Source organism: Geotrypetes seraphini, chromosome 8, assembly GCF_902459505.1.
Source record: "Geotrypetes seraphini chromosome 8, aGeoSer1.1, whole genome shotgun sequence".
Classification (NCBI taxonomy): Eukaryota; Metazoa; Chordata; class Amphibia; order Gymnophiona; family Dermophiidae; genus Geotrypetes; species Geotrypetes seraphini.
In genome coordinates, this window is record NC_047091.1 from 95391326 (window position 1) to 95414837 (window position 23512).

The following is a 23512-nucleotide window of genomic DNA, read 5'->3' on the forward strand; positions in this document are numbered from 1 at the left end:
GGAGGCGGCTGAGTCTGTCCGCCAGGCAGTTTTGTTCTCCTTGTATGTACACCGCCCGAAGGAAGGTGTTGTTGGAGATTGCCCATTTCCAGAGGCGCAGGGCTTCCCGGCAAAGGGGCCAAGACCCTGTGCCCCCTTGTTTGTTTACGTAGTACATCGCTACTTGATTGTCGGTTCGGATGAGAACCACTCGGTCGCGGAGCAGATGTTGGAAGGCTACTGCTGCGAGGTAGATGGCCCGAAGTTCTAGCACGTTGATGTGGCAGCGGCGGTCTTGTGCTGACCACATTCCTTGGGTGCGCAGGCCGTCCAGATGGGCTCCCCAAGCGTACTCCGACGAGTCCGTGGTGAGTACCTTGCTGTGGGGTGGGGTGAGGAAGAGCAAACCTTTGGAAAGATTTGAAGAGTCGGCCCACCAGCGGAGCGATCGTTGCAATGAAGGAGTCACTGTCACGGAGCGGTCGATCGGGTCCCGGTCTTGACGCCATTGAGACGCCAGGGTCCATTGAGGGATTCTCAGATGGAGGCGGGCGAAGGGTGTGACATGGACGGTGGAGGCCATGTGGCCCAGGAGGATCATCATCTGTCGGGCTGATACTGAGGTCAGCCGAGAGATCCTTCGGCTCAGACTTACTAACGCCTCCAGGCGCGGAGGGGGGAGGAAGGAACGGAGGCGAACCGTGTCCAGCGTGGCCCCGATGAACTGTAGGGATTGTGAGGGGCGTAGTTGAGATTTTGGGAAGTTTATTTCGAACCCCAGACTTTGTAGGTAGGTAATAGTCTGTTGGGTCGCTGAGATAGCCCCTTCTTTGGACGGGGCTTTGATTAGCCAGTCGTCCAGATAGGGGAATACCTGGAGGCCCTGGGAGCGTAAGGTTGCTGCTACCACCACGAGGCACTTGGTGAAGACCCGAGGTGATGATGCTAGTCCGAAGGGGAGGACTCGGTATTGTAGGTGCCAGTCCCCTACTTGGAAACGCAAAAACTTGCGGTGAGCGGGGTGCACTGGGACATGTGTGTACGCCTCCTTGAGATCGAGGGAGCAGAGCCAGTCGCCCTCGTCGATCAGGGGGTAGAGTGTTGGTAGTGAGAGCATCCGAAACTTTTTCCGTACCAGGAATTTGTTGAGGCGTCTCAAGTCTAGTATTGGGCGTAGGTCTCCCGTTTTTTTCGGTACCAGGAAGTAACGGGAGTAGGAGCCCTTCCCCCGTTGGTCGGGGGGGACCTTCTCCACTGCTCTCAGGCGAAGCAGGTCTCGAGCTTCGGAGAGGAGTAGAGGTAGCTGAGTCCTGTTGGGAGGGCAATTCCTTGGGGGGTTGTCCGGGGGAATGGCCCGAAAGTTGAGAGAGTACCCTGATGAGATCACGCCAAGGACCCATGCGTCCGTCGTGAGTTGTTCCCAGCGAGGGTAAAAGGCTTTGAGTCGACCTCCGATGGGAAGGCAGCCTGGGACTATGGCGGAGGGGGCCCGCCCCCTTCCGCGTGTCCCGTCAAAAGGACGGGGATGGTTTGGTGGTCGCGGGCGGTTGGGACTTGGGCATGGCCCTGTGATGGGCTTGCGGACGTCTGGGTGGGGGCCGCGAGAAAGCAGGGGTGGACTTTTGTGGGTAGCGGCGCGGAGGGGCCCTGTATGGCCTGGGCGCTGGCGGTTTGGGCTTTTGCCGGACAAGGGAGGCAAATGAGCGTTCATGCTCGGAGAGGCGTTTTGTCGCCGCCTCGATAGTGTCATCGAACAATTCTTTTCCCACGCAGGGGAGGTTAGCTAACCGGTCCTGTAAGTTGGGGTCCATGTCGACCAGGCGCAGCCAAGCTAGTCGGCGCATGGCGATAGCGAAGGCTGCTTCTCTGGAGGAGAGTTCGAAGCCATCGTAGGCCGCGTGGAATAGATGAAGGCGCAGGTTGGAGAGGGACTCTAAAAGCAGGCCGAACGTTTCCTGCCGGGAGGCCGGTAGGTCAGTCTCAAAGGCTCTCAATAGTCCAATGAGGTGTTTGAGGTATGATGTGAAGGTGAAAGTGTAGCTTTGCACCCTAGAGGCCATCATTGCGTTTTGGTATAGTCTCCTGCCGAACTTGTCCAGGGTTCGGCCTTCCCGGCCAGGGGGTACCGCTGCTGAGACCCGGGACGGGTGAGCCTTTTTCAAGGAGGATTCCACTAGCAGCGATTGGTGGGAGAGCTGTGGTTGCTCGAATCCCGGATAAGGTACTGTGCGGTACTTGGCCTCCATTTTGGAGGGTACGGCCGTGACCATGTAGGGGGTCTCCAGGTTCCTGAAGAAGGCCTGTTGGAGTACCGGGTTAGGTGGTAAGCGAAGGGACTCTCTGGGCAGTGATGGCATATCCAGCTCCGCCAGGTACTCCTTAGAGTATCTGGAGTCGGACTGGAGATCTAAGTCCAATGCGTGACCCATGTCTTGGACAAAGCGAGTGAAGGATGGGCGAGATGTCCCCGGAGCCCCGTGCGGGGTCAGGGAACGAGACCTTCGCCGGGTGGAGAAGGATAAGGAGGCTTCCCTCGAGTATCGAGGTTCATGCTCTGATCCATGCTCCGAGGTTGGGGAAGCACTGTGAGAGTGTTCCGGGGTTGTCGATCTTCGGCGTCTCGAGGAGTCCCTCGGAGACGATGCCGGGGTTAGGGGTACCGATCGATGTCGAGTTGGTGACCTCGATCCGGACTCCCTCGGAGAATGCGTCCGGGGGGGGGTTCGGAGGATACGCGGGTTGGAGAGTGATAACTCAGCCACCCTTAGTGGTCCTGTACGAGGTGTGGGAGAACGGCCTCGTAGGGTTGGTGAACCTCGGGCCTTCTTGGAGGTACGGCGGTTCGAGGTTTCTGTCGTTCTAGCCCGACGTTTTGCCCCTCGGCGGTGCGCAGAGGGGGAACGTCTCGGGCGTCTCGGCGAGGAGTCCGAGGAGGATGGGATGCGGCGAGGATTGCGCACCTTTCCTCGAGGTTGTTCGGTGTGAGGCTCAGGTTGGTCTGGCACATTCGAGGTCGAGGCCGATTGAAACTGGGCCATTGCAGCGGACAGCTCCGACGTGATCATCGCTCGGAGTAGGTCCTGGAAGACGGGCACGGACAGCATCGAAGGCATGTCCCCTGCCTCTGTGCGCTCCACCGGGGGCGACCTCGTATCAGAGTATTCCCGTGTGGTGGAGGCACGGCCCGAAGGCTTGGAGGGCTTAGACGGGGCTGTAAGCATGGGGCTTCCGCCATGCGTCGCCGTTGTCCCCGAGGCTGGCTTCTTCGCTGTTACAGAACCTGAAGAGGGAAGAGGGGACTTACCCGGAGCCGAGGCTTTCTGTTGTCCCGAGGGCTTCGGGGTCGAGTCTCGAGGCGATGCCGAGGTTTCCGGGGCCGAGGTCAAGGCCGGGGCCGAGGCCAGGGCCGACCTCGAGGCCGAAGTGGGGGGTTGGTCCGGGGTGAAGAGATCCGCCATGCGGGCTTTTCTTCGGCGGAGGGCCCGGTTTTGGAAAATAGCGCACTGGGGGCAGGAGTCGGTTGGATGAGTCGCCCCCAGACAAAGGATGCACCGGCGATGCGGGTCTGTGAGAGAAAGAAGCCGCTCGCACCGGGTGCACTTTTTAAAGCCGGTCAAAGGCCGGGACATTAAATCGAAAGTAGCCGCGGCTCGATTAGCCACGCGGCCACGGGGACCCGGAAGCCTCCGGGTCGTTGAAAACGAAGCAGGAATCAAGTAAAAAGGTAAGGAATTCGCGCACAGCGACTTAATCGTGAAAAAACAAGAAAAAAATCGCGGTGCTAGAAGGCAGTTGGGGCAGAGCCTGAAAAACACGTCTTCTAGGCTCGCGGAAAATTTTGAACTGGAGACCACGAGGGGATGCACCCCCTAGTGGAGCAGGAAGGCACGCATGCGTGGAGCAGCAGAGCAAACTTAAATCTTCAATCAAGTTTGCTTGAAAATGCTTCCGCATCGGGGCTCCGTAGATGACGTCACCCACATGTGAGAATATCATGCCTGCTTGTCCTGGGATAATATACAAAACTGGTTCAAAATACAATACTGCCATGAAGTTTAAATTCACCTCCAGCTTCAGGCCTGGACTTTGCTCACATTTGGTTGTAGCATCTGCTCATTTACAGTGAAGGCCAGCTCATATCTGTCTATTCCCTTTAAAATCACTTTTCTCTCTAGTCATCACTAGTGTTAGTTCTCTTCCCTTATTATTTATATTTTCCAAGATGGTCTCAAAGTGACCCATGCACAAAATACAAACAGTATTAAAACTGCTCATCTCATAAAACCACATCCAAGCCAACCCTTTAATATCCTTGATATATCACCCCAATTCCAAACTTTTTCTCTATCAATATAAATTTCCCACGGCACTGATCAACTGAAGTGCAGTCACATGCCACTTCCTTATTATTTGTATTTTAGGCGTTTCATTAGAACATGCTACGGAGATAATGTTTCTAGACGCCATATAGTTCTGGAACCAGGGTGAAGAGAAACTGTTCCAATCTAGTTTTCAATGCAAGGATGATTATGGGACTGCTTGACAATAGTAACCAAAATGTAATAACGTTTGACATAATCATCAAAGGGAGTGTATTAAGTAAAACTGCTGTAGAACCATTTCATTTTTAAAAAAGACACCAATAAAATTAAGAAATAGTTACAAAAAAAGATAATATAATTAAAAGTTTTAGTTTAAGTTTGCACAAGAGGTAGAGGCTGTTTAAAAATACCATCTTGAAAATGCTGGTAATCTCCTAATGTATGAAATACATTTTAAAGGCACCACACATCTTTTTTAAAAATGGAAGGTTTAGGAAAAGGAAATCTTACCGTACCAATCTGCTAGATCTTTTTTTTGTGAAGGTGTTAATAAACATGTGGGTTAAGAATGAAAAGCAGGAGTGTAGCAACCATTGAGCAAATCCAAAAGTAGAGGCTGCTGCTGTTGAACCGAATTGCTCTTTAAGGGCCGGATGCACAGAACTCCAGCACAGAGAATGACACAGGGACAAATTTGTCCCCATCCCCGCTGGAACTCAATTTCCCCGTCCAGTCCCTGCGAGTTTTGTTGCTGCCCCTGTCCCATTCCTATAAGCTCTGCCTTAAGCGCACAAGCCTCAAACACTTATGATTTTAAAGTGTTTGAGGCTTGTGCAGATGAGGACAGAGCTTGCAGGAATGGGGCAGAGGCAGGAAAAGAACCCATGGGGATGGGACAGGAACATGAGTTTCCGCAGGGATGGGGAAAAATTTGTCCCCCTTGTCATTCTCTACTCCAGCAACCTGTTGGAAAACACTGAGTTGGGAGCAATTTTCATTTGCCAGGCAATGCTCACCACAAAGAACATGCAAATTACAGTATATGCACGCTGTTTGTGCAGAGTACCATGGTGAAAATGGGAACTGTGCCTGGCACCTATGCACAAGAGTCAAGCGGTAGGTACAGCTCTTGTGCACAGGCCCAGTATAGTGCAGGGCTGTGGTCACCGAAGCTCCTAACTAAACTTAAACAGCAGTCAGGGGGAAACCCCCACAAATTTTTAGTTACAGCCAAAGCCTCTTTGGTACAGCAGAAATATTTTTTTCCCCCGGTGCGATTTTGGAAAGCAGTTGTTGCGTGTCTTATGTGCGTGTATGTTCTGCGCCTATGGCCAGGATGCAGCTGTTAGATGCGGGACACACACGCACACAAAACATACATAAACAGTTTGAATTTAGAAGCAAAATGCTCATACCGAAGCCTACCAACAGTTTCAGACCTGCCAGAAAATTCTGATCACTGAAAGGTGGGCATTCCTTGCTATGCATTACACATAGTAACATAATAAATGATAGCAGATAAAGCTGTGTGGCCCATCTGGTATGCCCAACACATTCATTTTTGAGGCAATGTTAAACCAATAATCCAGTAATTATTCATTTTGCTTGCTAAGTTCCACTGTAAGATGTTTTTCCCCTCTTCTCTGAGATAGACAAGACTTGTACTCCGACTATATGAATGTGGTAAAAACGTGCATTCTTTCTCCTGATCCATAATGGAAAACATGGAACACGGGCTGTAGAAGTTCACCTGGCACTGGCCACTAGTGCTGCCCGATTCAGGAAAAAAAAATTGATTCGATTCGATTCAGCCTATTGAATCCATTTTTCGATTTGATTCGATTCAATCTTCCTGCCCAATTGGGTGTTTTTTCCAAACATCCTGGTGGTTTTATTTTATAGCCTCTTCACCCCCTTTGCCTTCTCCTAACCACACTGGCGCTGTGGTATAAACAAAATAAACAAACAAAAAAAGACTTTTCCTCTCTCTGTTAAATCCTAGCTCATGTTTGCGGTCTAACAACAGCTCTGGCAGGATACACTTTTCAAATCTGACATACTGTAATCACAAACCAGAAAATAAAATTATTGTTTCTACCTTTTGTTGTATGGTTATTATTTAAATCTTGTTGGTCCCAGGCTCTGGTTGTCTTCTGATAACTTGCTTGCCAGAGTCTCCTTTCTTCTTTCTCTGTGCTAACCATCCATCTTCTATCTCTGTCCTCCCCTTCCGTTTACCTTCCCTCCCCCGGAGGTCTGGCATCTTTCCTTTTTTCATCTCCATCTACAGATCCACCTTTTCTCAACTACCCTTTCATCCAGCATCACTCCCTCTTTCCCCACAACCCCAGGGTCCACCATATCTCCCTTTCTTTTCCCAACTACCCTCCTATCCAGTATCTCTATCCCCCCCTCCACACCATCCCTTGTGTCCAACTTCTTTCCTTTTCTGTTCCTTCCCTCCCTAAATCCCATTGTCCACCATCTCTCTCCCTCTCCTCTGTTTTTAGACCCATTATTTCTTCTCCCCCAAAATCCAGCATATGCACGTCTCTTTAAACCCCCCCTTCTCTCCCTCCCTCCCTCTGTGTACTTCTACACCAGGGCCCCCCTCTCCTGAAGGCCTACACCCCCCCGAAGCTCTGCATTCCACCCCTGAAGTCCTGCACCCCACCCCGGAAGGCCTGCGTGTTCCCCCTGGCCTCCCGTGCACAATTTACCTACTAGCAATAGCCTGCAGAAAAGTTCACTAGGGCTAGCAATCTTTGCAAGCTGCTATAGGTCTTCGGAGATGTTTCCTCTGCCATGATCCTGCCTCTGATGTCAGAGGAGGGGCAGGACTGTGGCAGAGGAAACATCTCCGAAGACCTATAGCAGCTTGCAGAGATTGCTAGCCCCAGCGATCTTCTCTGCAGGCTGCTGCTAGTAGGTAAATCATGCGCAGGAGGCTGGGGGGAAGCCGGACACCAGCACTTCCTGACTGACCCTCCCTCCTCGCACTCTAAAGCAGGTGCGGCAGCGGCCGGTCAGTGCTGCCGCTCCTGCTTTAGGGGGTGAGGGGGGAGGGTCAGTTACTGAATCAGGAGGCCGATTTTTTTTTGTTTTAAATCGATTCGAATCGATTCACCCGAAGTGAATTGTGAACCGATTCGAATCGTGAATCGGGCAGCACTACTGGCCACACTAAGCCACCACTGGAGTTGCTATCCAGCCTATCCTGATCTGTCTCAGGATCTCTTCTCCTCTCTCTCTACACCTCTTCCCTCGTTGCCCTCCTCCCATGGTTTTTAATATCACCTATATGCTTATGACTTCCAGATTTACCTCTCTACATCTGAAATTTCACCTAAAGTCCAAGAAAAGGCTCTGTCTGTTTGGCTGACATTGCTGCCTGGATGTCTTGCCATCATCTGAAACTACAACAGACAGAAAGGGATCAAAATACTAAACATGTCCAAGACTGAGCTGCTTTTCTTTCCTCCTAAACCCTCTGCTCCTCCTCCTCCTTTCTCCATCTCGGTAAATAATACTGTCATCCTCCAGTCTCCTCTGCTCGCAACCTTGGAGTCATCTTCGATACAGACCTCTCATTTTCTATGCACATTTTCTACTAACATAATTTTCTACACACAAACTGCTTCTATCTCTACAATATCACCAAAATTTGCCCCTTCCCCTCTAAGCACACTACCCAGATTAGAGAATGACATGGGGGAAAAACTTGTCTCCGTCTCCGCACTGTCCCTGCGAACTCAGTCCCAGTCCTCGCCCCACCCCCGCAAACCATCTGATCCCATCCACACAAGCCTCGAATAGTTTTATACTGAACACAGTTACAATACTACTTTATCCTAAAAGCAAAAAGAAAAGAAATATAAATTTTTTTTCTATCTTTGCTGTCTGGTTTCTGCTTTCCTCATCTTCTCGTCATTCTCTTCCTTCCATGTCTGTCTTCTCTCTACCTCTTCCTTATGGCATCTGCTCTATTTCTATGTTTCTACCAGAAACTTTCTGTCTCTCCCTCTCCCCTACACTGGTCTGGCACCCATCTTCTTCTCTCCACTCCTTCCATGGTCTGGCATTTCTGTCTTCTTCCTTTCTATCTCTCACTCCCTCCCCTAGGTGGTTTTTAGCATCTCTCTCCTCCTTTCTTGCCTTCAGATCTGGTATCTGTCTCCTCTCCCTCCCCCAAAGCTCTGGTATCTCTCTCTCTCCCTTTCCTGCTCTTCTTTCTCAATTTGTTTTCTACCTCTAATCTTCTTACTTTCCAGTCCTCAATTTCCCTTTCATTGTGTCTACCTACAGCTTGCCATCTCTTTCCCTCACCCCTTCCAGTATCTCACTAAATCAGGGGTGCCAAACTGAAATCACATAAGGGGCTGAAACACAGGCTAAGTCGCGGGCCAAATTTTTTATTAAGATACTTACCCCCTCCTTTACTAACACACAGTGTAGGCCCCAGTGCCAGCAGTGGCGGCAACTGCTCAGACGCTCACAGGACTTCTATGAGTGTCGGATCAATCACCTACGCTACACGCCAGCAAGGGAGGAGGTTAGTCTTAGTAGAAGTATAGGGATACAAAATAAATAAAAAAGACTTTTCCTCTCTCTTTTAGGTCCTAGTTCACGCTTGCTGTCTAACACCAGCTCTGACAGGATACACATTTCAAATTTGACACACTGTAATCACAAAATAGAAAATAAAATTATTTTTTCTACCTTTTGTTGTCTGGTCATTTTGCTTTTAGTCCCAGTTTCTCCTTCTGATTTTGTCTATCTTCTAATTCTCTTCATTGGTGATGACCCTTACACTGGACGACCTGTGGAAGCAACTTCCACAGAAATATGCAAGAAAGTTGATTATTTAATTTTGTCAGACAAATAGCTGAAGAAATGGGCATCTCGGCAGGCACAGTCTAGAAAATAATTCATTAAAAGTTGGGCATGTCCAAGGTTAGTGCAAGAAGGGTTCCAAGATGCTGGCACCATGTCAGAAGGTGAGGCTCCAGTGCTGTCAGGAGAATTTGGAGATGCTCCTTGAAGACCAAGTGAATTTTTATCGTTTGGTGACTAGAGATGAGACTTGGGTCTATCAGAGCTCCTGAGTCCAAAACGGAGTCAATGCAGATCTGTAACTAAAGCTTGATCCTGTGTGTGTTGGACAAAAGGAGTACTCTCGGGTGGTTTTGAAGACTGCTCCCCAAGTACTTCAGGAGCTACGTGGACTCCAACAGTGAAAGCACAAGTCATCCCCCACCCCAAAAAAGTTCAAGATAGAAAAATCTGCAGACAAAGTCATGGCAACTGTCTTCTGGAATGATGAAGGACTTTTGCTTCTGGAGTTCATGCCACCCAAGACAACCATAACTGGGGAGAGTTACATCAACAGAATGATCGCTTTGCAGGAGTGAATCAAGGAGAAAAGACAAGGAAAACTCACAGCAGGCATGCTGCTTCTTCATGCAAATTACAGGCCACTATCTGATAATATGGGTTTCAGAAGCTGAACCATCCACCCTTCAGTCCTGACCTGGCTCCCTCGGATTATTTCTTGTTCTGAGTTTTGAAGAAATCTCTCCGTGGACAGCAGTTTTCAAGTGATGAAGATGTCAAGGAAGCTGTGATGTCCTGGTTTGAATATCAAGCAGAATTTTTTTCAAAGGGGTTAAAGTCATTGCAGGAAAAGTGGATGAAATGTATGGAGCTATATATTGAAAAATAAAACAAAATATTTTTGAAAATTGTTTTTTTCCTACTGAGGTAGATAAATTATTTAACATCCCTCATATTATGGATTTGGATTTTAAAATGGCATTGGACAAAGTACCTCATGAAAGAGTTCTGATGAAATCGGAAAGTCATGAGATAGGAGGCAATGCCCTGTTATGGATTAAGAACTGGTTAAAAGACAGAAGACAGAGAGTATAAATGGTTAATATTCTCAACGGAGAAGGGTAAATAGTGGGGTACAGACCTGTGCTGCAGAGCTGTGTTTTCAAAGTAAATGATAGCAAATTTGAGTGTGAATACATCCGTATTGAGTTTAAAAGCATTAATAACAGTGAGCATGGATGTTTTTTGAAGCCCGTGAGGTTCTTACCCTATCTAGTCTTCAGCAAGATTTGTTCTGGCTGATGACGGGGATCTGAGGCTTTTTTCCTTCTTGCATAAATAAAATGCATGATACAAGTTTGAAATGCATGTTTAACTTGTTTAAGGAGTGAGCAGGTATATTTGGTATATGAATTTAAAGAAATTTACTCTACCTGCATATTGTTGATAGTGATAAATAATGGAGTTCCCCAGGGGTCTGTGCTGGGACTGCTGCTTTTTAACATATTTATCAATGATCTAGAAATGGGAATAACTAGTGAAATAATTAAATTTGTTGATGACAAAGTTGTTCAAAGCTGTTAAACTGCAAGAGAATTGTGAAAAATTGCAAGATGACCTTGAGAGACTGGACATCAAAATGGCAGATGTCGTTTAATGTGAATAAGTACAAAGCGATGTATATGAGAAATAGGAACCCAAACTATAGCTTCGTGATGCTGGGTTCTCTGTTAGGAGTCATTGCCCATGAAAAGGATCTAGGTGTCATCATTGAGGATACTTGAAACCCTCAGCTCAATGTGCGGCAGCAGCTAAGAAAGCAAATAGAATGTTAGGAATTATCAGGAAAGGAATGGAAAACAAAGATGAAAAGTTATAATGCCCTTGTATTGCTCTATGGTACAGCCACACCTTGAATAATGTGTGCAATTCTGGTCCCCATATCTCAAAAAAGATATAGCAGAATTAGAAAAGGTACAGGGATGATACAATAGGATGGGACGACTTCCCTATGAGGAAAGGCTAAAGTGGCTAAAGCTCTTCAGCTTGTAAAAGAGATAGCTCAGGGGTGATATGATAGAGCTCTATAAAATACTGAGTGGAGTGGAAAGTGTAGATGTGAATTGCTTGTTTACTTTTTCCAATAATACTAGGACTGGGGGGCATGCTATGAAGCTACTAAGTAGTAGATTTAAAACAAACCAGAGAACATATTTCTTCACACATGTAATTAAACTGGAATTCGTTGCTGGACAATGTGGTGAAAACAGTTAGCTTAGCAGGGTTTAAAAAAGGTTTGGATAATTTCATAAAAGAGAAGTTCATAGGCTATTATTGAGATGGCATGGGGAAATCCACTGCTTATTCCTAGGATAACCAGCATAAAATCTGTTTTACTACTTGTAATTTTGCTAGGTAGTTGGGACCTGGGTTGGCCACTTTTGGGCTTGTTGGACCTTCAGTTAGTCCCAGTATGATAATTCTTATGTTCTTAAGTTAGGCTAACTCCCAAAGATAGTTAACAATGGGCAGGCCCATGAAGAATTATTAGCCAAAGAGTCCTAGGTGTCTTTGGAGTGATTTTCCTATTAGGATCTGGTGGATTCTTCTAAGTGACCCACATTGGCCACTGTCAAGAAGCAGGATGTTGGACACATCAAACACTTGTACCTCCCTCCAAATTAGAATGCTATGGTGCTTTATGTAAGGAATCCAGAGAAGAGTGGAATGGATCTTCTTCTTGCGATCTCACCAGGTACTTTGGGTCACTTTTGGTCTGGCTCAATATGGCGCAACTTATGAGTATATTTTGACATTTTCCAGGAAATACTCCTATGATCTGTGACCTGTGCCAGAATCCTCCATATTTCACATATGGGATACAAGAGTTAGTACATACCTTTGTTTTCTCCAGGCTGGATTATACAATGCTCTTGTTAGAAGGGACCTGCATGCAGCAGCTTTTTACTATTTCAAGATAACACTGCTCTAGTTATCTCCATTCCTAGGCTTTCCTGAAGGAAATCTGGACAGTCTAGCTTTAAGGGTCTAGAATCTGTACTTTCTGCTAACTGCATTAGACCACTGTAGATCTCTGGATGCAAGTCAATGATTTATGCTGGCAATAGACAGCTAAAAATGATTCATGAAATATGGAATCCCCGATGTCACATATCCTTTTCATGTTGTCTAAGGTCTGATGAAACAAATCTATTGATTGAGGCTAATATTAGATTGGCATGCACAGCTTACAAAGCTGTTTGGCTATTAAACCCCTTTTGAGTCCTTCCTTCAGATAACCTTCCCCCAAATTACCCACCTTAACACCTTCCAATTAAACAAATACCATAAATAGATTGTAACCTACCCTCTCTAACTGAATTCCATATGTATTTTTCATATAGTTCTTCACTGTCAGTTTAATTTCCATCCTATAAATTCACATAGAATTTTTCTTTTTTCAACCATCTTTATTTTCTCTTCTTTATTAATTTCCAGGTACTTTAGTTAGATTGTGAGCCTTCAGGACAGTAAGGGAATTTTTTAAGTACCTTCTTACTTCTCATTTATAATCTTAATGTATATTTTCTTCAAACCGCTTAGAACCTAACGGATGTAGCGGTATATAAGAAATAAATTACATTACATTCCTTCCCTCCCCCTCTCCACCCCAGATTTAAAAAAACAAACAAACCACTATCAGATCACAGGAGCAAGACTTACATCTGTGGAGTTTTAATTTGACATACACTGAAAGCTACAGTTGCATCTGACCTATCAGCATATCCCTGCAGTTTATGAACAATGCACTTCTCTCAAAGTTGCATATTATTGCTGGAGACTGCTGCCACCTACAGGCCAAATGTTCTACAAACAAATTAAGCAACTAATTAGTGCTGCCCGATTCAGGGAAAATTTTTTCGATTCAATTTGGCCCATTGAATTAATTTTTCCTGCCCAATCTGGCATTTTTTTTTCAAATGTCCCAGCGGGTTTATTTTGTAACCTCTTCGCCCAGTCCACTACCCTTTGCCCTTTCCAATTCCACACCAGCGCTATGGTGTAAACAAAATAAACAAAAAAAAGACTTTTCCTTTCTCTGTTAGGTCCTAGCTCAAGCTCACTGTTTAATATCACCAGCTCTGGCAGGATATACATTTCAAAATTCAAGCATGCGCATAAGGGTCGCCTACATACGTGCACCAAACCACACCTCCCTAGTTTTATTTGTTTATGCAAGAAAAATTAAGGTCTGACACTTTTTGACTAGCCCTTGTATTGTAATCACAAAACAAAAAATAAAATCATTTTTACAACTTTTTGTTGTCTAGTCATTTTATTATTCAAATCAAGTTGGTCCCAGGCTCTGGTTTCTGTTTGTCTTCTGTTAACTTGCTCGCCAGGGTCTCCTGCCAATTTGGCGTTTTCTTCTTTCTCTGTGTTCACCACTCATCTTCCATCTCTGTATTTTCCTTTCCACTGCCATATCCAACATTTCTGTTTCTTTCCCACTGTCTACCATCTCTCTCTCCCTGCTTGTGCCCTGGGTCAAACCACTCTATTCCCCTCCATGCAGCATCTCTCTCTTCCTCCCCTCCATTATCATGTACAACACTTCTTTCTCTCCATAAGCACCATCTCTCCCTGCCCTCCACCCTATGTCCAACATTTTTCCCTATCTTCTCCAAGGTTTCCCTCCCCTCCACCATATGCAGGATTTCTCCCTCTCACCCCTTTCTACCTCTGTTGCATCTCTTCCTTCCTCTCCTCCACCCCATGTCCAACAATTCTTCCTCTCTCCCCCCATGTGCAGCAGCTTTCTATCCCTCCTATCCCCCTGTGCAGTACCTCCCTCTACCATGAGATCTGACATCCCAACTGACCCCCCTCTACCATGAGATCTGACATCCCAAAGCAGCAGCATGGTGGCCAGCAGGAACAGGCAGCTCTGAATGGGCTGCTTCTGGCCTGCAATGCCAGGGCTTCCCTGTTACATCATCAGTGACGGGGCAGAGGGAAGGCCCCAGTGGGGCAGGCCAGGAGCAGCCAGTTCCTAGCACTACCTCTTCCCGCTGGTCACCGCCACCACTGCTGCTTTAGGAGACCCAGAGGTAACAGGACTCATTGAATCGGTGAGTCCGATTTTTTGTGAAAGTGAATCGATTCAAATTGATTCACCGATGTGAATTGGTGAATCAATTTTAAGCCAGAGTGCTCTAAAAGCACTGGTAAAAAAATAGCACTTCTCATAATATACAGTTAAGATAAAATGTCAGGGATTCACATGTTTGCTCTTGGGGTTTCAGACCATAAAAGCAGTTGGATGGTAGGTTTACAAGGCACTCAAAGCCTCAAGGCAGCCACGGTTTTTTCTTCCTTCTTATATTAACCTTAAAGAACCAGTTTGTAGATCCTGACATTAAAGGGCCAAAAATGGAACATGTCAAGCATAGACTTTCAGCTTAAGAAGTAACATCTGCTCAATGCTTCATCTTTCTCTGGTCTTTTTAAAGTAAAGCGACATGAAAGTTTGCTCCCTCCCTCCTGATTTTCTCTATTATTGAATTTGTCACACTGTAAGGCTTCTGATCTTTAAATATTATGTAATATTAGACAAAGAGAACCTGAATAAATACATACCGGTAACTCAATTTTTTAATTACTTTATTTATTTAAGGAACAAAGTAACTGCCCTCTAAACTTAATAACTAGTTGTCTCACCTATAGAACATAAGAACAGCCTTACTGGCTCAGACCAAGGTCCATCAAGCCCAGTAGCCCATTCTCACGGTGGTCAATTCAGGTCACTAGTCCCTGGCCAAAACCCAAGGAGTAGCAACATTCCATGCTACCGATACAGGGTAAGCAGTGGCTTCCCCCATGTATTTTTCAATAACAGACTATGAATTTTTCCTCCAGGAACTTGTCCAAACCTTTCTTAAAACCAGCTATGCTATTTGCTCTTACCACATCCTCTGGCAACATGGTCCAGAGCTTAATTAGTCTCTGAGTGAAAAAATTTTTCCTCCTATTGGTTTTAAAAGTATTTCCCTATAACTTCATCAAGTGTCCCCTAGTCTTTGTAATTTTTGACAGAGTGAAAAATCAATCCACTCAGGATTTTGTAAACTTCAATCATATCTCCCCTCAGCCGTCTTTTTTCCAAGCTGAAGAGCCCTATCCATTTTAGTCTTTCCTCATTTGAGAGGAGTTCCATCCCCTTTACCATCTTGGTCGCTCTTCTTTGAACCTTTTCTAGCAACACTATATCTTTCTTGAGATAAGACGACCAGAATTGAATGCACTACCCCAAATGAGGTCCACACCATGGAGCAATACATGGGTATTATAACATTTTTAGTCTTGTTAAGCATCCCTTTTTAATAATTCCTAGCATCCTGTTTGCTTTTTTGGCCGCCGTACATTAGGCGGAAGGTTTCATCGTATTGTCTATGATGATACCCAGATCCTTTTCTTGCGCGCTAATCCCCAAGGTGGACCCTAGCAAGGTGATTCAGGTTATTCTTCCCAATGTGCATCAGTTTGATTTGTCCACATTAAATTTCATCTGCCATTTGGACGCCCAGTCTTCCAATTTCCTAAGGTCAGCCTGAAATTCTTCACAATCCGCATGCGTTTTAACAACTTTGAACAGTTTAGTGTCATCTGCAAATTTAATCACCTCACTCATCGTTCCAATTTCCAGATCATTTATAAATAAGTTAAATAGCACCGGTCCCAGTACAGACCCCTGTGGTACTCCACTGTTTACTCTCCTCCATTGAGAAAAGTGACCATTTAACCCTACCCTCTGTTTTCTATCTGATAACCAATTCCTAATCTTAGCCCACTGTTTGTAGAACTGCTTTAATTCAGAGACATTTATAGGTTTTCACGCATGAACTGCTCATTTCAGACACACACGTAGGTGTTCATGCATTAACTGCTAATTGGGTTCAAGTCAAGACTGACTAAACCAATCCAAAACTTGACACAGAAATAGAGAAAATGATGGCAGGTAAGGGGTCCATGCATACCATCCACTATCTCTTCCTATTCCTAAAAAAAAAATCAAGTGTGCTTGTCTCATGCTTTCTTAAATTCAGATACAGTCTTTATTTCCATCACCTTCACTGAGAGACTGTTATATGCATCCACCACCCTTTCCATAAAGTAGTATTTCTTTAGATTACTCCCGAGTCTATCCCATTTAACTTCACCCGTGCCTTATCATTCTAGAATTTCCTTTCAGTTTATGCCATGGAGATATTCAAATGTCTAATGTCTACCCTCTCCCCCTTTCTTCCAAACTGTACATATTGATATCTAAGGCTGTCCCCACACATTTTGTGACAAAGATCACTGATCATTTTAGTAGCCACACACTGCCATTCAGATGTAGACTTGCTTTTGCATTTTGGATCATTGTCTTGCTGCAAAACTCAATTACACTTCAGCTTACAGATAGACGACTGCATATTCACCTTAAGAATTTTCTGGTACAATGCAGAATTCATGGTTCCTTCAATAATGGCAAGTTTTCCGGGACCTGTAGTAAAGCATCCCACACTATTACACTACTACCACCACCATGTTTGGACAACACAGATCCCATTATGTCTGGCATAAAGCACATACAGTATGTCACAATAAGAAATTCATAACAACAGTCAAGAGTTCAATTTTTGACTCATCTGTCCATAGAACATTTTCCCAAAAGATTTGGGTATCATTCAGGTGTGTTTTTGCAAATGTGAGACGAACATGTATGGTACTCTTGGATAGCAGCAGTTTCCACCTTGTTACTCTCCCATGAATCCCATTTTTGGCCTGTCTTTTTCTTATTCTGAAGTCATGAATATTAATCTTGACTAAGGCTAGAGAAGCCTACAGTTCTTTGAATGTTCTTCTGGGATGTTTTGTGACTTCCTGGATCAGTTGTCACTGTGCCCTTGAATAACTTTGGCAGACAGACCACTCCTAAGATTCACTACAGTTCTAAGTCTTCTCTATTTGGAAATGATGGCTCTCATTGCGGCTCGGTCGAGTCTCAGAGCTTTAAAAATGGCTTTCCAGACAGACATTTCAGCAACTTTATTTTCTCATCTCTTCTAGAATTGCCATTGATTATGCAGAGCATTCTTGTAGAAACTTTGTGTTGACTACTTCACTCTCATGATAAGGTTCAATATTGTAAGATTTAAGTTCAACAGGGCTGGGTGCAATCAAGCCTGGCTGTGTTCAGCTGAATCAAATCATCAATTAACGCTGGCTTTTACAAAGTTGCGGTAGAGGTTTCTACTGCAGCCTAGCAAGGTAAATGCTCCAACACTCATAGAATTCCTATGAGCGTCGGAGCATTTACCTTACTACACATGTCAGAAACCTCTACTGCGGCTTTGTAAAGGAAGCCCTAAATCTGTCAGTTGAGGACAGTTACTTTTTCATGTGGGCAATATGGATGTTAGATAATTTTGTTCCTTAAATGAGTGAAGCAATAATTTAAAACTTATATTTTCTTAGGTTCCCTTTGTCTAATAATACATTTTGTTTAAAGATCAGAAGCCATTCAGTGTGACATATACTATATTTTTCGCTCCATAAGACATACTTTTTTCCCCCCAAAAAATGGATGGAAAAAAGGGTGCGTCCTATGGAGCGAATATGCCCCCCCCTATCTTATTTAGACTGCCGCCCACCCCTCGCCCACTGCTACTGGTTGCTTGCTGCCGCCATAAGTAGAGGAAGGGAAAGGCCAGGCAGGTGCAGCGATTGCACGCCGCCAGCCCAGAAACCTTACTCCCGACTTCAATTCTGACATTGGAGAGAAGGTCCAGGCCAGCCATTGGCTGGACCATACCATCAGTCCATCAGAATTGACGTTGTGGCTAAGGCTTCTGGGCCGGTGGTGTGAAATCGCTGCACCAGCCTGGCCCTTCCCAGCAATTCATTCTGTTCAGAGGGAGTGATGCGCTGCTGGCTCCCTGCTCGTCCCTCACTCTTGGGCCACAGCGAGGCCATGGCATGAGGTGCCGCGTTGATGAGTTCGATCTGCTGTTGAGCCAGGAGTACCCCGCTGACGCTACTGCTTCATCGATGTGTCCTCACAGCGGCAGCAGCGGGAAGTAATTAAATCCAGTGGGCAGGCAGGCTTGGGGCGGGGGCAGTAGAGGACAAAGGCTGGAAGGCAGTGAGGGGAACATAGGAGGGAGGAAGGAAGGGACAATTGTTGGGCCTGAGGAAGGAAACAAAGAAATCACCAGACAACCGGGGGGGAGGGGGGGAAGGAATAGGACAAAGGCTGGAAGGCATTGGTGGGGGGTCATAGGAAGGAGGGAGGGAGAAAGGGACAATTGTTGGGCCTGAGGAAGGAAAGAAAGAAAGAAATCACCAGACAACCAAAGGTAGGAAAAATTATTTTATTTTCAATTTAGTGATCAAAATGTGTCAGTTTTGAGAATTTATGTCTGCTGTCTATATTTTGCACTATATTTGTCTATTTTTCTATAGTTGTTACTGAGGTGACATTGCATATTTTAAAAAGTCATCTGCCTTGACGTCTGTGCCCTGTCCCTGCTTACCACTAGACCACCAGAGAGGGGGGGGGGACAAAGTACAAAGCCTGGCAGAGAGTGGGGGACAGGGTGCAGAGCCTGGCAAGGAGTGTGGGGTTGGGTGCAGAGCCTGGCTGGGAGAATTTGATTCATAATATTTTTTTTTTTCTTGTTTTCCTCCTCTACATCTAGGGTGCATCTTATGGAGTGAAAATATGGTATGCAATAATAGGGGAAATCAGGAGAGGGAGAAAAGTTTTCACCAGTGGTGTAGCTAGGACTGAAAGTGCTCCAGTTAGAAAAATTAAGATGGGATCCTATAACACAATGTCTCCCAAGGTAGTGGAGACTCGGGAAGGGGAAGAAGACCCCTCCCCCAAACTTCTGTAAGCAAATTCTGCAAAAATTATATTTCAGACCTACACAGAAAATCTATCATAATAGAGCAACACTAACATCCAGGACTCAAATAAGAAAAACTCTACTTATAAAAGGCAGCACCCTAGACATCACTCCGGGAATGCCATCATACAATCCCTTTCACTGCAAAACACTATGCATAAACTAATGGTAAGGCTCCGAGTGTGTTTTTGATCACCATAGCATTAACTCCCAGTACTCAAAGAGCAACAACCTTGTCCTTGAAAAGGCAGCACTTTAAATACAGACTTTGCCCTAAAACACTAATACACTACCTAGTAAGAAAACAGAAAAATGAGACTGCTGCAGATCTCCACACAAAAAACTGCATGCTAGCAAAATAGCACACTTTGGTCACACATGTAAAACACTGACACACCCCTCAATATAAGGGACCACAGATCAATAACAGAGATTTCAAAGCAAAAAACCCAACTGGAAACTCAAGTAGTCAGACTCTACATATACAGCAATGCTAGAGAAATAGAAAATGAAATGCAAGACATCACAGATGCATACTTCCCAAACCTAAGCTATTACTGATAAGCAAACAAGCTAAAATATACTGCTATTAATCCAAATAAATATTATCAAGCAGTAAATAAGCCTTTAAATAGATCTTCAGAAGTGCCTCTAGAACTGACTCAGTTTACAGTATCTAGGCATTCACAAATTTGCTGTATTCTTAGGAATTAGCTCACTGGTAAACTGAACTTAGTTCAATGCATATGGAGGGAAACTCCCAAAATGAAGTAGAGTGCTCCTCTCAATGGTATACAATAAAGGGTAGTTTTCAAATGTCCTTGTTTCATAATAAGCAAATCCAAAAATTAAATGCAGTGGCATCATACGATATCACACATTGCAAATGTGAATCCAACGTATTTAACCATTTGCCAAAAGCTAAAAGAGATTGCTCTGTGCCTTCCCACAAGAAAAACACATTATCTTAAAATCTCTTCTGCAATACAACTGATTTAAATTCCACCAACGGTATATTTTAATTAATGAATTCAGTATAAAATATTTTCTTCTACCTTTGTTGCCTGAGCATTTTATTTTTCCATTTGTTTTGATCCCAGTGTCTCTCTTCTGATTTTCTCTGGGTCTTCCTGTCTTTGCAAGGTCTCCTGTCCACTTAACATCATGTCTATGATCCAACTTCCCTCTGAATCTCTATCCATCCTGTCCAGTATTTTCCCTGCCTCCCTGTCCCTATTCACCCCCATACTCAGCATCTCTCCTCTATATTCTTATTTAGCCTTGTCCTTTATCTCCCCTCAGCATCCTTAACCCCTCTCCTGTGTCCAGAATGTTTCTATCTCTCCATGTGTCTATCTTCTTCCTTTCCTCCCACATCTCTAACCCCAGAGCCAGCATCTCCCTATCTCTCTCATTTGCCTGTTATCCACAAAAGTGGAAGTAAGGAAGAAGTAGGGACTTCCGGTAAATCAGACTTCTGTGATAAGCAAATTAATGGAAACACTTTTAAAACAGAGAATGGTCAGATTTCTGGAATCCTGTGGATTATAGGACCGGAGGCAACATGGATTCACTAGAGGTAGGTCTTGTCAGACAAATCTGATCAATTTCTTTGACTGGGTGACCAGAGAATTGGATAGAGGATGTGCGCTAGATGTTAGCAAAGATTTTAGCAAAGCCTTTGACAGTGTTCCACACAGATGTCTAATAAATAAACTTGTTGCCCCTGGGATGGGTTCAGACAGAGGGTAGTGATCAATGGAGATCGCTCTGAGGAAAGGGATGTTACCAGTGGCGTACCTCAAGGTTCTGTTCTTGGGCCTGTACTTTTTAACATTTTTATAAATGATATTGCTAAAAGGTTGTCGTGTAAGATTTGCTTCTTTGCGGATAATATGAAAATCTGCAATAGAGTAGACACGCCGGATGGTGTGAATAACATGGCGAAGCTTGAAGAATGGTATGAAATTTGGCAGCTAAAACTTAATGTTAAGAAATGCAAGGTCATGCATTTGGGCTACAAAAACCCAAGGGAACGGTACAGATTAGGGAGTGAAGAGCTTCTGTGCACGCAGAAGAGCGGGACTTGGATGTGATTGTATGTGATGATCTTAAGGTGGCCAAACAGGTTGAAAAGGTGACGATGAAAGCTAGAAAGATGTCAGGTTCCATAGGGAGAAATATGGCTAGTAGGAAAAAGGAGGTATTGATGCCCCTGTATAAGACTTTGGTGAGATCTCATTTAGAATATTGTGTACAATACTGGAGGCCGCACCTTTAAAAAGATATAAAAAGGATGGAGTCGGTTTAGAGGAAGGCTACTAAAATGGTATGTGGTCTTCATCATAAGGCGTATGGGGACAGACTTAAAGATCTCAATCTGTATACTTTGGAGGAAAGGCGGGAGAGGGGAGATATGATAGAGGCGTTTAAAAACCTATGTAATGTAAATGCGCATGAGTCGAGTCTCTTTAATTTGAAAGGAAATTCTGCAATGAGAGGGCATAGGGTGAAGTTAAGAGATGATAGGCTCCGGCGTAAAGGAAATACTTTTTTACAGAACGGGTGATAGATGCATGAAACAGTCTCCCAGAAGAGATGGTGGAGACAGAGACTGTGTTTGAATTCAAAAGAGCCTAGGATAGGCACGTGGGATCTCTTGGAGAGAGAAAACGATAACTGTGGATGGGAAGACTAGATGGGCCATTTGGCCTTTATCTGCCATCATGTTTCTAATGGACTAGCATCTCTCATCCATCCAGCTCTTCTTTTCTCTCTCTCTCTCTCTTTCCTTCACCTGGTTCCAGCATCCCTTCTCTCTTCCCTCAATCTGATTTAATTCTCACTCTGTAGGTCCAGCATCTCCTCCCCTCTCCACCTGGTTGGTCCAGCATATCTCACTCTCCCTACAGTAGATCTGGCATTTCTCCCTCCCCTCCCTAAACTCATGTGGGTCAGCAACAGATATGAAAGCAGATTACATCTGGATGCACCTGCAGCCTTCTCTCTGTTGCATCCTGCCCACAGGAAGTTACATCAGTGAAAGCAGGACATAACAGAGAGAAGGCCCCAGTAATCTGAGGCAGTCTGTTTTCATGGCTGCTGACATCCCACATGAGTTTGGAGGACCACAAGTGGAAAGAGAGATACTAAACTCATATGGGGGGTGGGAGGGAGCTATCAGACTGTGGCAGTATGGAATAGGGAGCCTGAGAGGAATGCACCGATCCAATACTTAGGTGCCAGCCTCACTCAGTGGAAGCTACAGTCCCTGAACAGCACTGTATCACAACATATAAAGACTCCAGTTTTCTCCAGGACTAATGCGACTACTATAATTCTCCTGAACACGAAAATAAGCTCACCAATTTTCTCCAAAAAATGTTATATTGTGTCCTATAAATTTTCACAATATTTGGCTAAAATATCAACTTTTTTTTAAAGACTCCAAGGACTTGTAGCTGGTAATTATAATCTGCCAGCTTTTTTGCTTTTTATTTCCTATTATTTCTTACCAGTTTTGGCACTATTCATTCAACTTATGTTCAATGTCCAACAGGCAGTTTGGACAAATGATTGCTTGATATTACAACCCTGTTCCCTCCCCTCTCCCCCGAAAAGGCTGTAAACTTTTGCACTCATCCCACACCCAAGTACAAACTTCTGTTCCAGGACAGACCCCAGGATTTTCTGTGTGGCAGCAAACTGACAAAGCTTCTGGGCCACTTTATCAACTTCTAGGATGACCATGCCATTGAAAACATAAGTGTCACATTTTGTAGCATTTACCTTTGACATCTGGCTAAAATCTGCAAAGCCCTCATTGCTACTGAAGGAGCTGCTACCAAAAGGGTCTGTTGTTCCAAAAGGATCTGAAACAAGTTCAAAATATTAGCAATAAGAGAATTAATTCATTTATTTCACATAGATTAATATTACTGGCAAAACTCAGTTGACGACCTGTATCAAATTTTCCCTATAGACAACAGAATAAATTAGCCACAAAGCTCTTTTTTATGGATGAGAAATTTAGATTCTTTCCATTAACAAGCAAGGTGATAAGCAAGTAGAAATCCCTAGCTCTGTGTTGCTATCCAATAAAAAAAGGGGAGAGTAACCAAACTACCAATGGGAAGAACATATTTTTCCAGGGGGGAGGGTCTTTTTTGTCACGCCTTGCAAATCTTAACAGAAGCCAGTATCAGATGGTATGAGCCTTGAACTGCCCATCCAGTACTAGACCCACATAGGCACACCTAAAAAGATATAATCTGCTATCCAATGGAATTCAGTTTAAATAATTCCCAAATAAATCTGATGAGGTTACAGATATGTGCCAGCTGCCCCAAGGTGAACCCTAATTCAGTCGGTCATTGGGCCAGGTTCAGAAAGATGTAGAAAGTAGTCAACTAGTGTTTGTGT

At 44.7% G+C, this 23512-nt stretch overlaps 1 protein-coding gene across 12 annotated transcripts in view; it reads right to left on the reverse strand.

Moving 5' to 3' along the window:
• EPS15L1 (epidermal growth factor receptor pathway substrate 15 like 1) overlaps positions 1-23512 on the reverse strand; it is a 395592-nt gene that overhangs the window by 120400 nt on the left and 251680 nt on the right. For all 12 annotated transcript variants that reach the window (XM_033956496.1, XM_033956490.1, XM_033956493.1 and 9 more), the window contains one exon: positions 22880-22962. In XM_033956496.1, coding sequence (XP_033812387.1) covers positions 22880-22962 — 83 coding nt within the window. The remainder of the gene's footprint in view (positions 1-22879; positions 22963-23512) is intronic.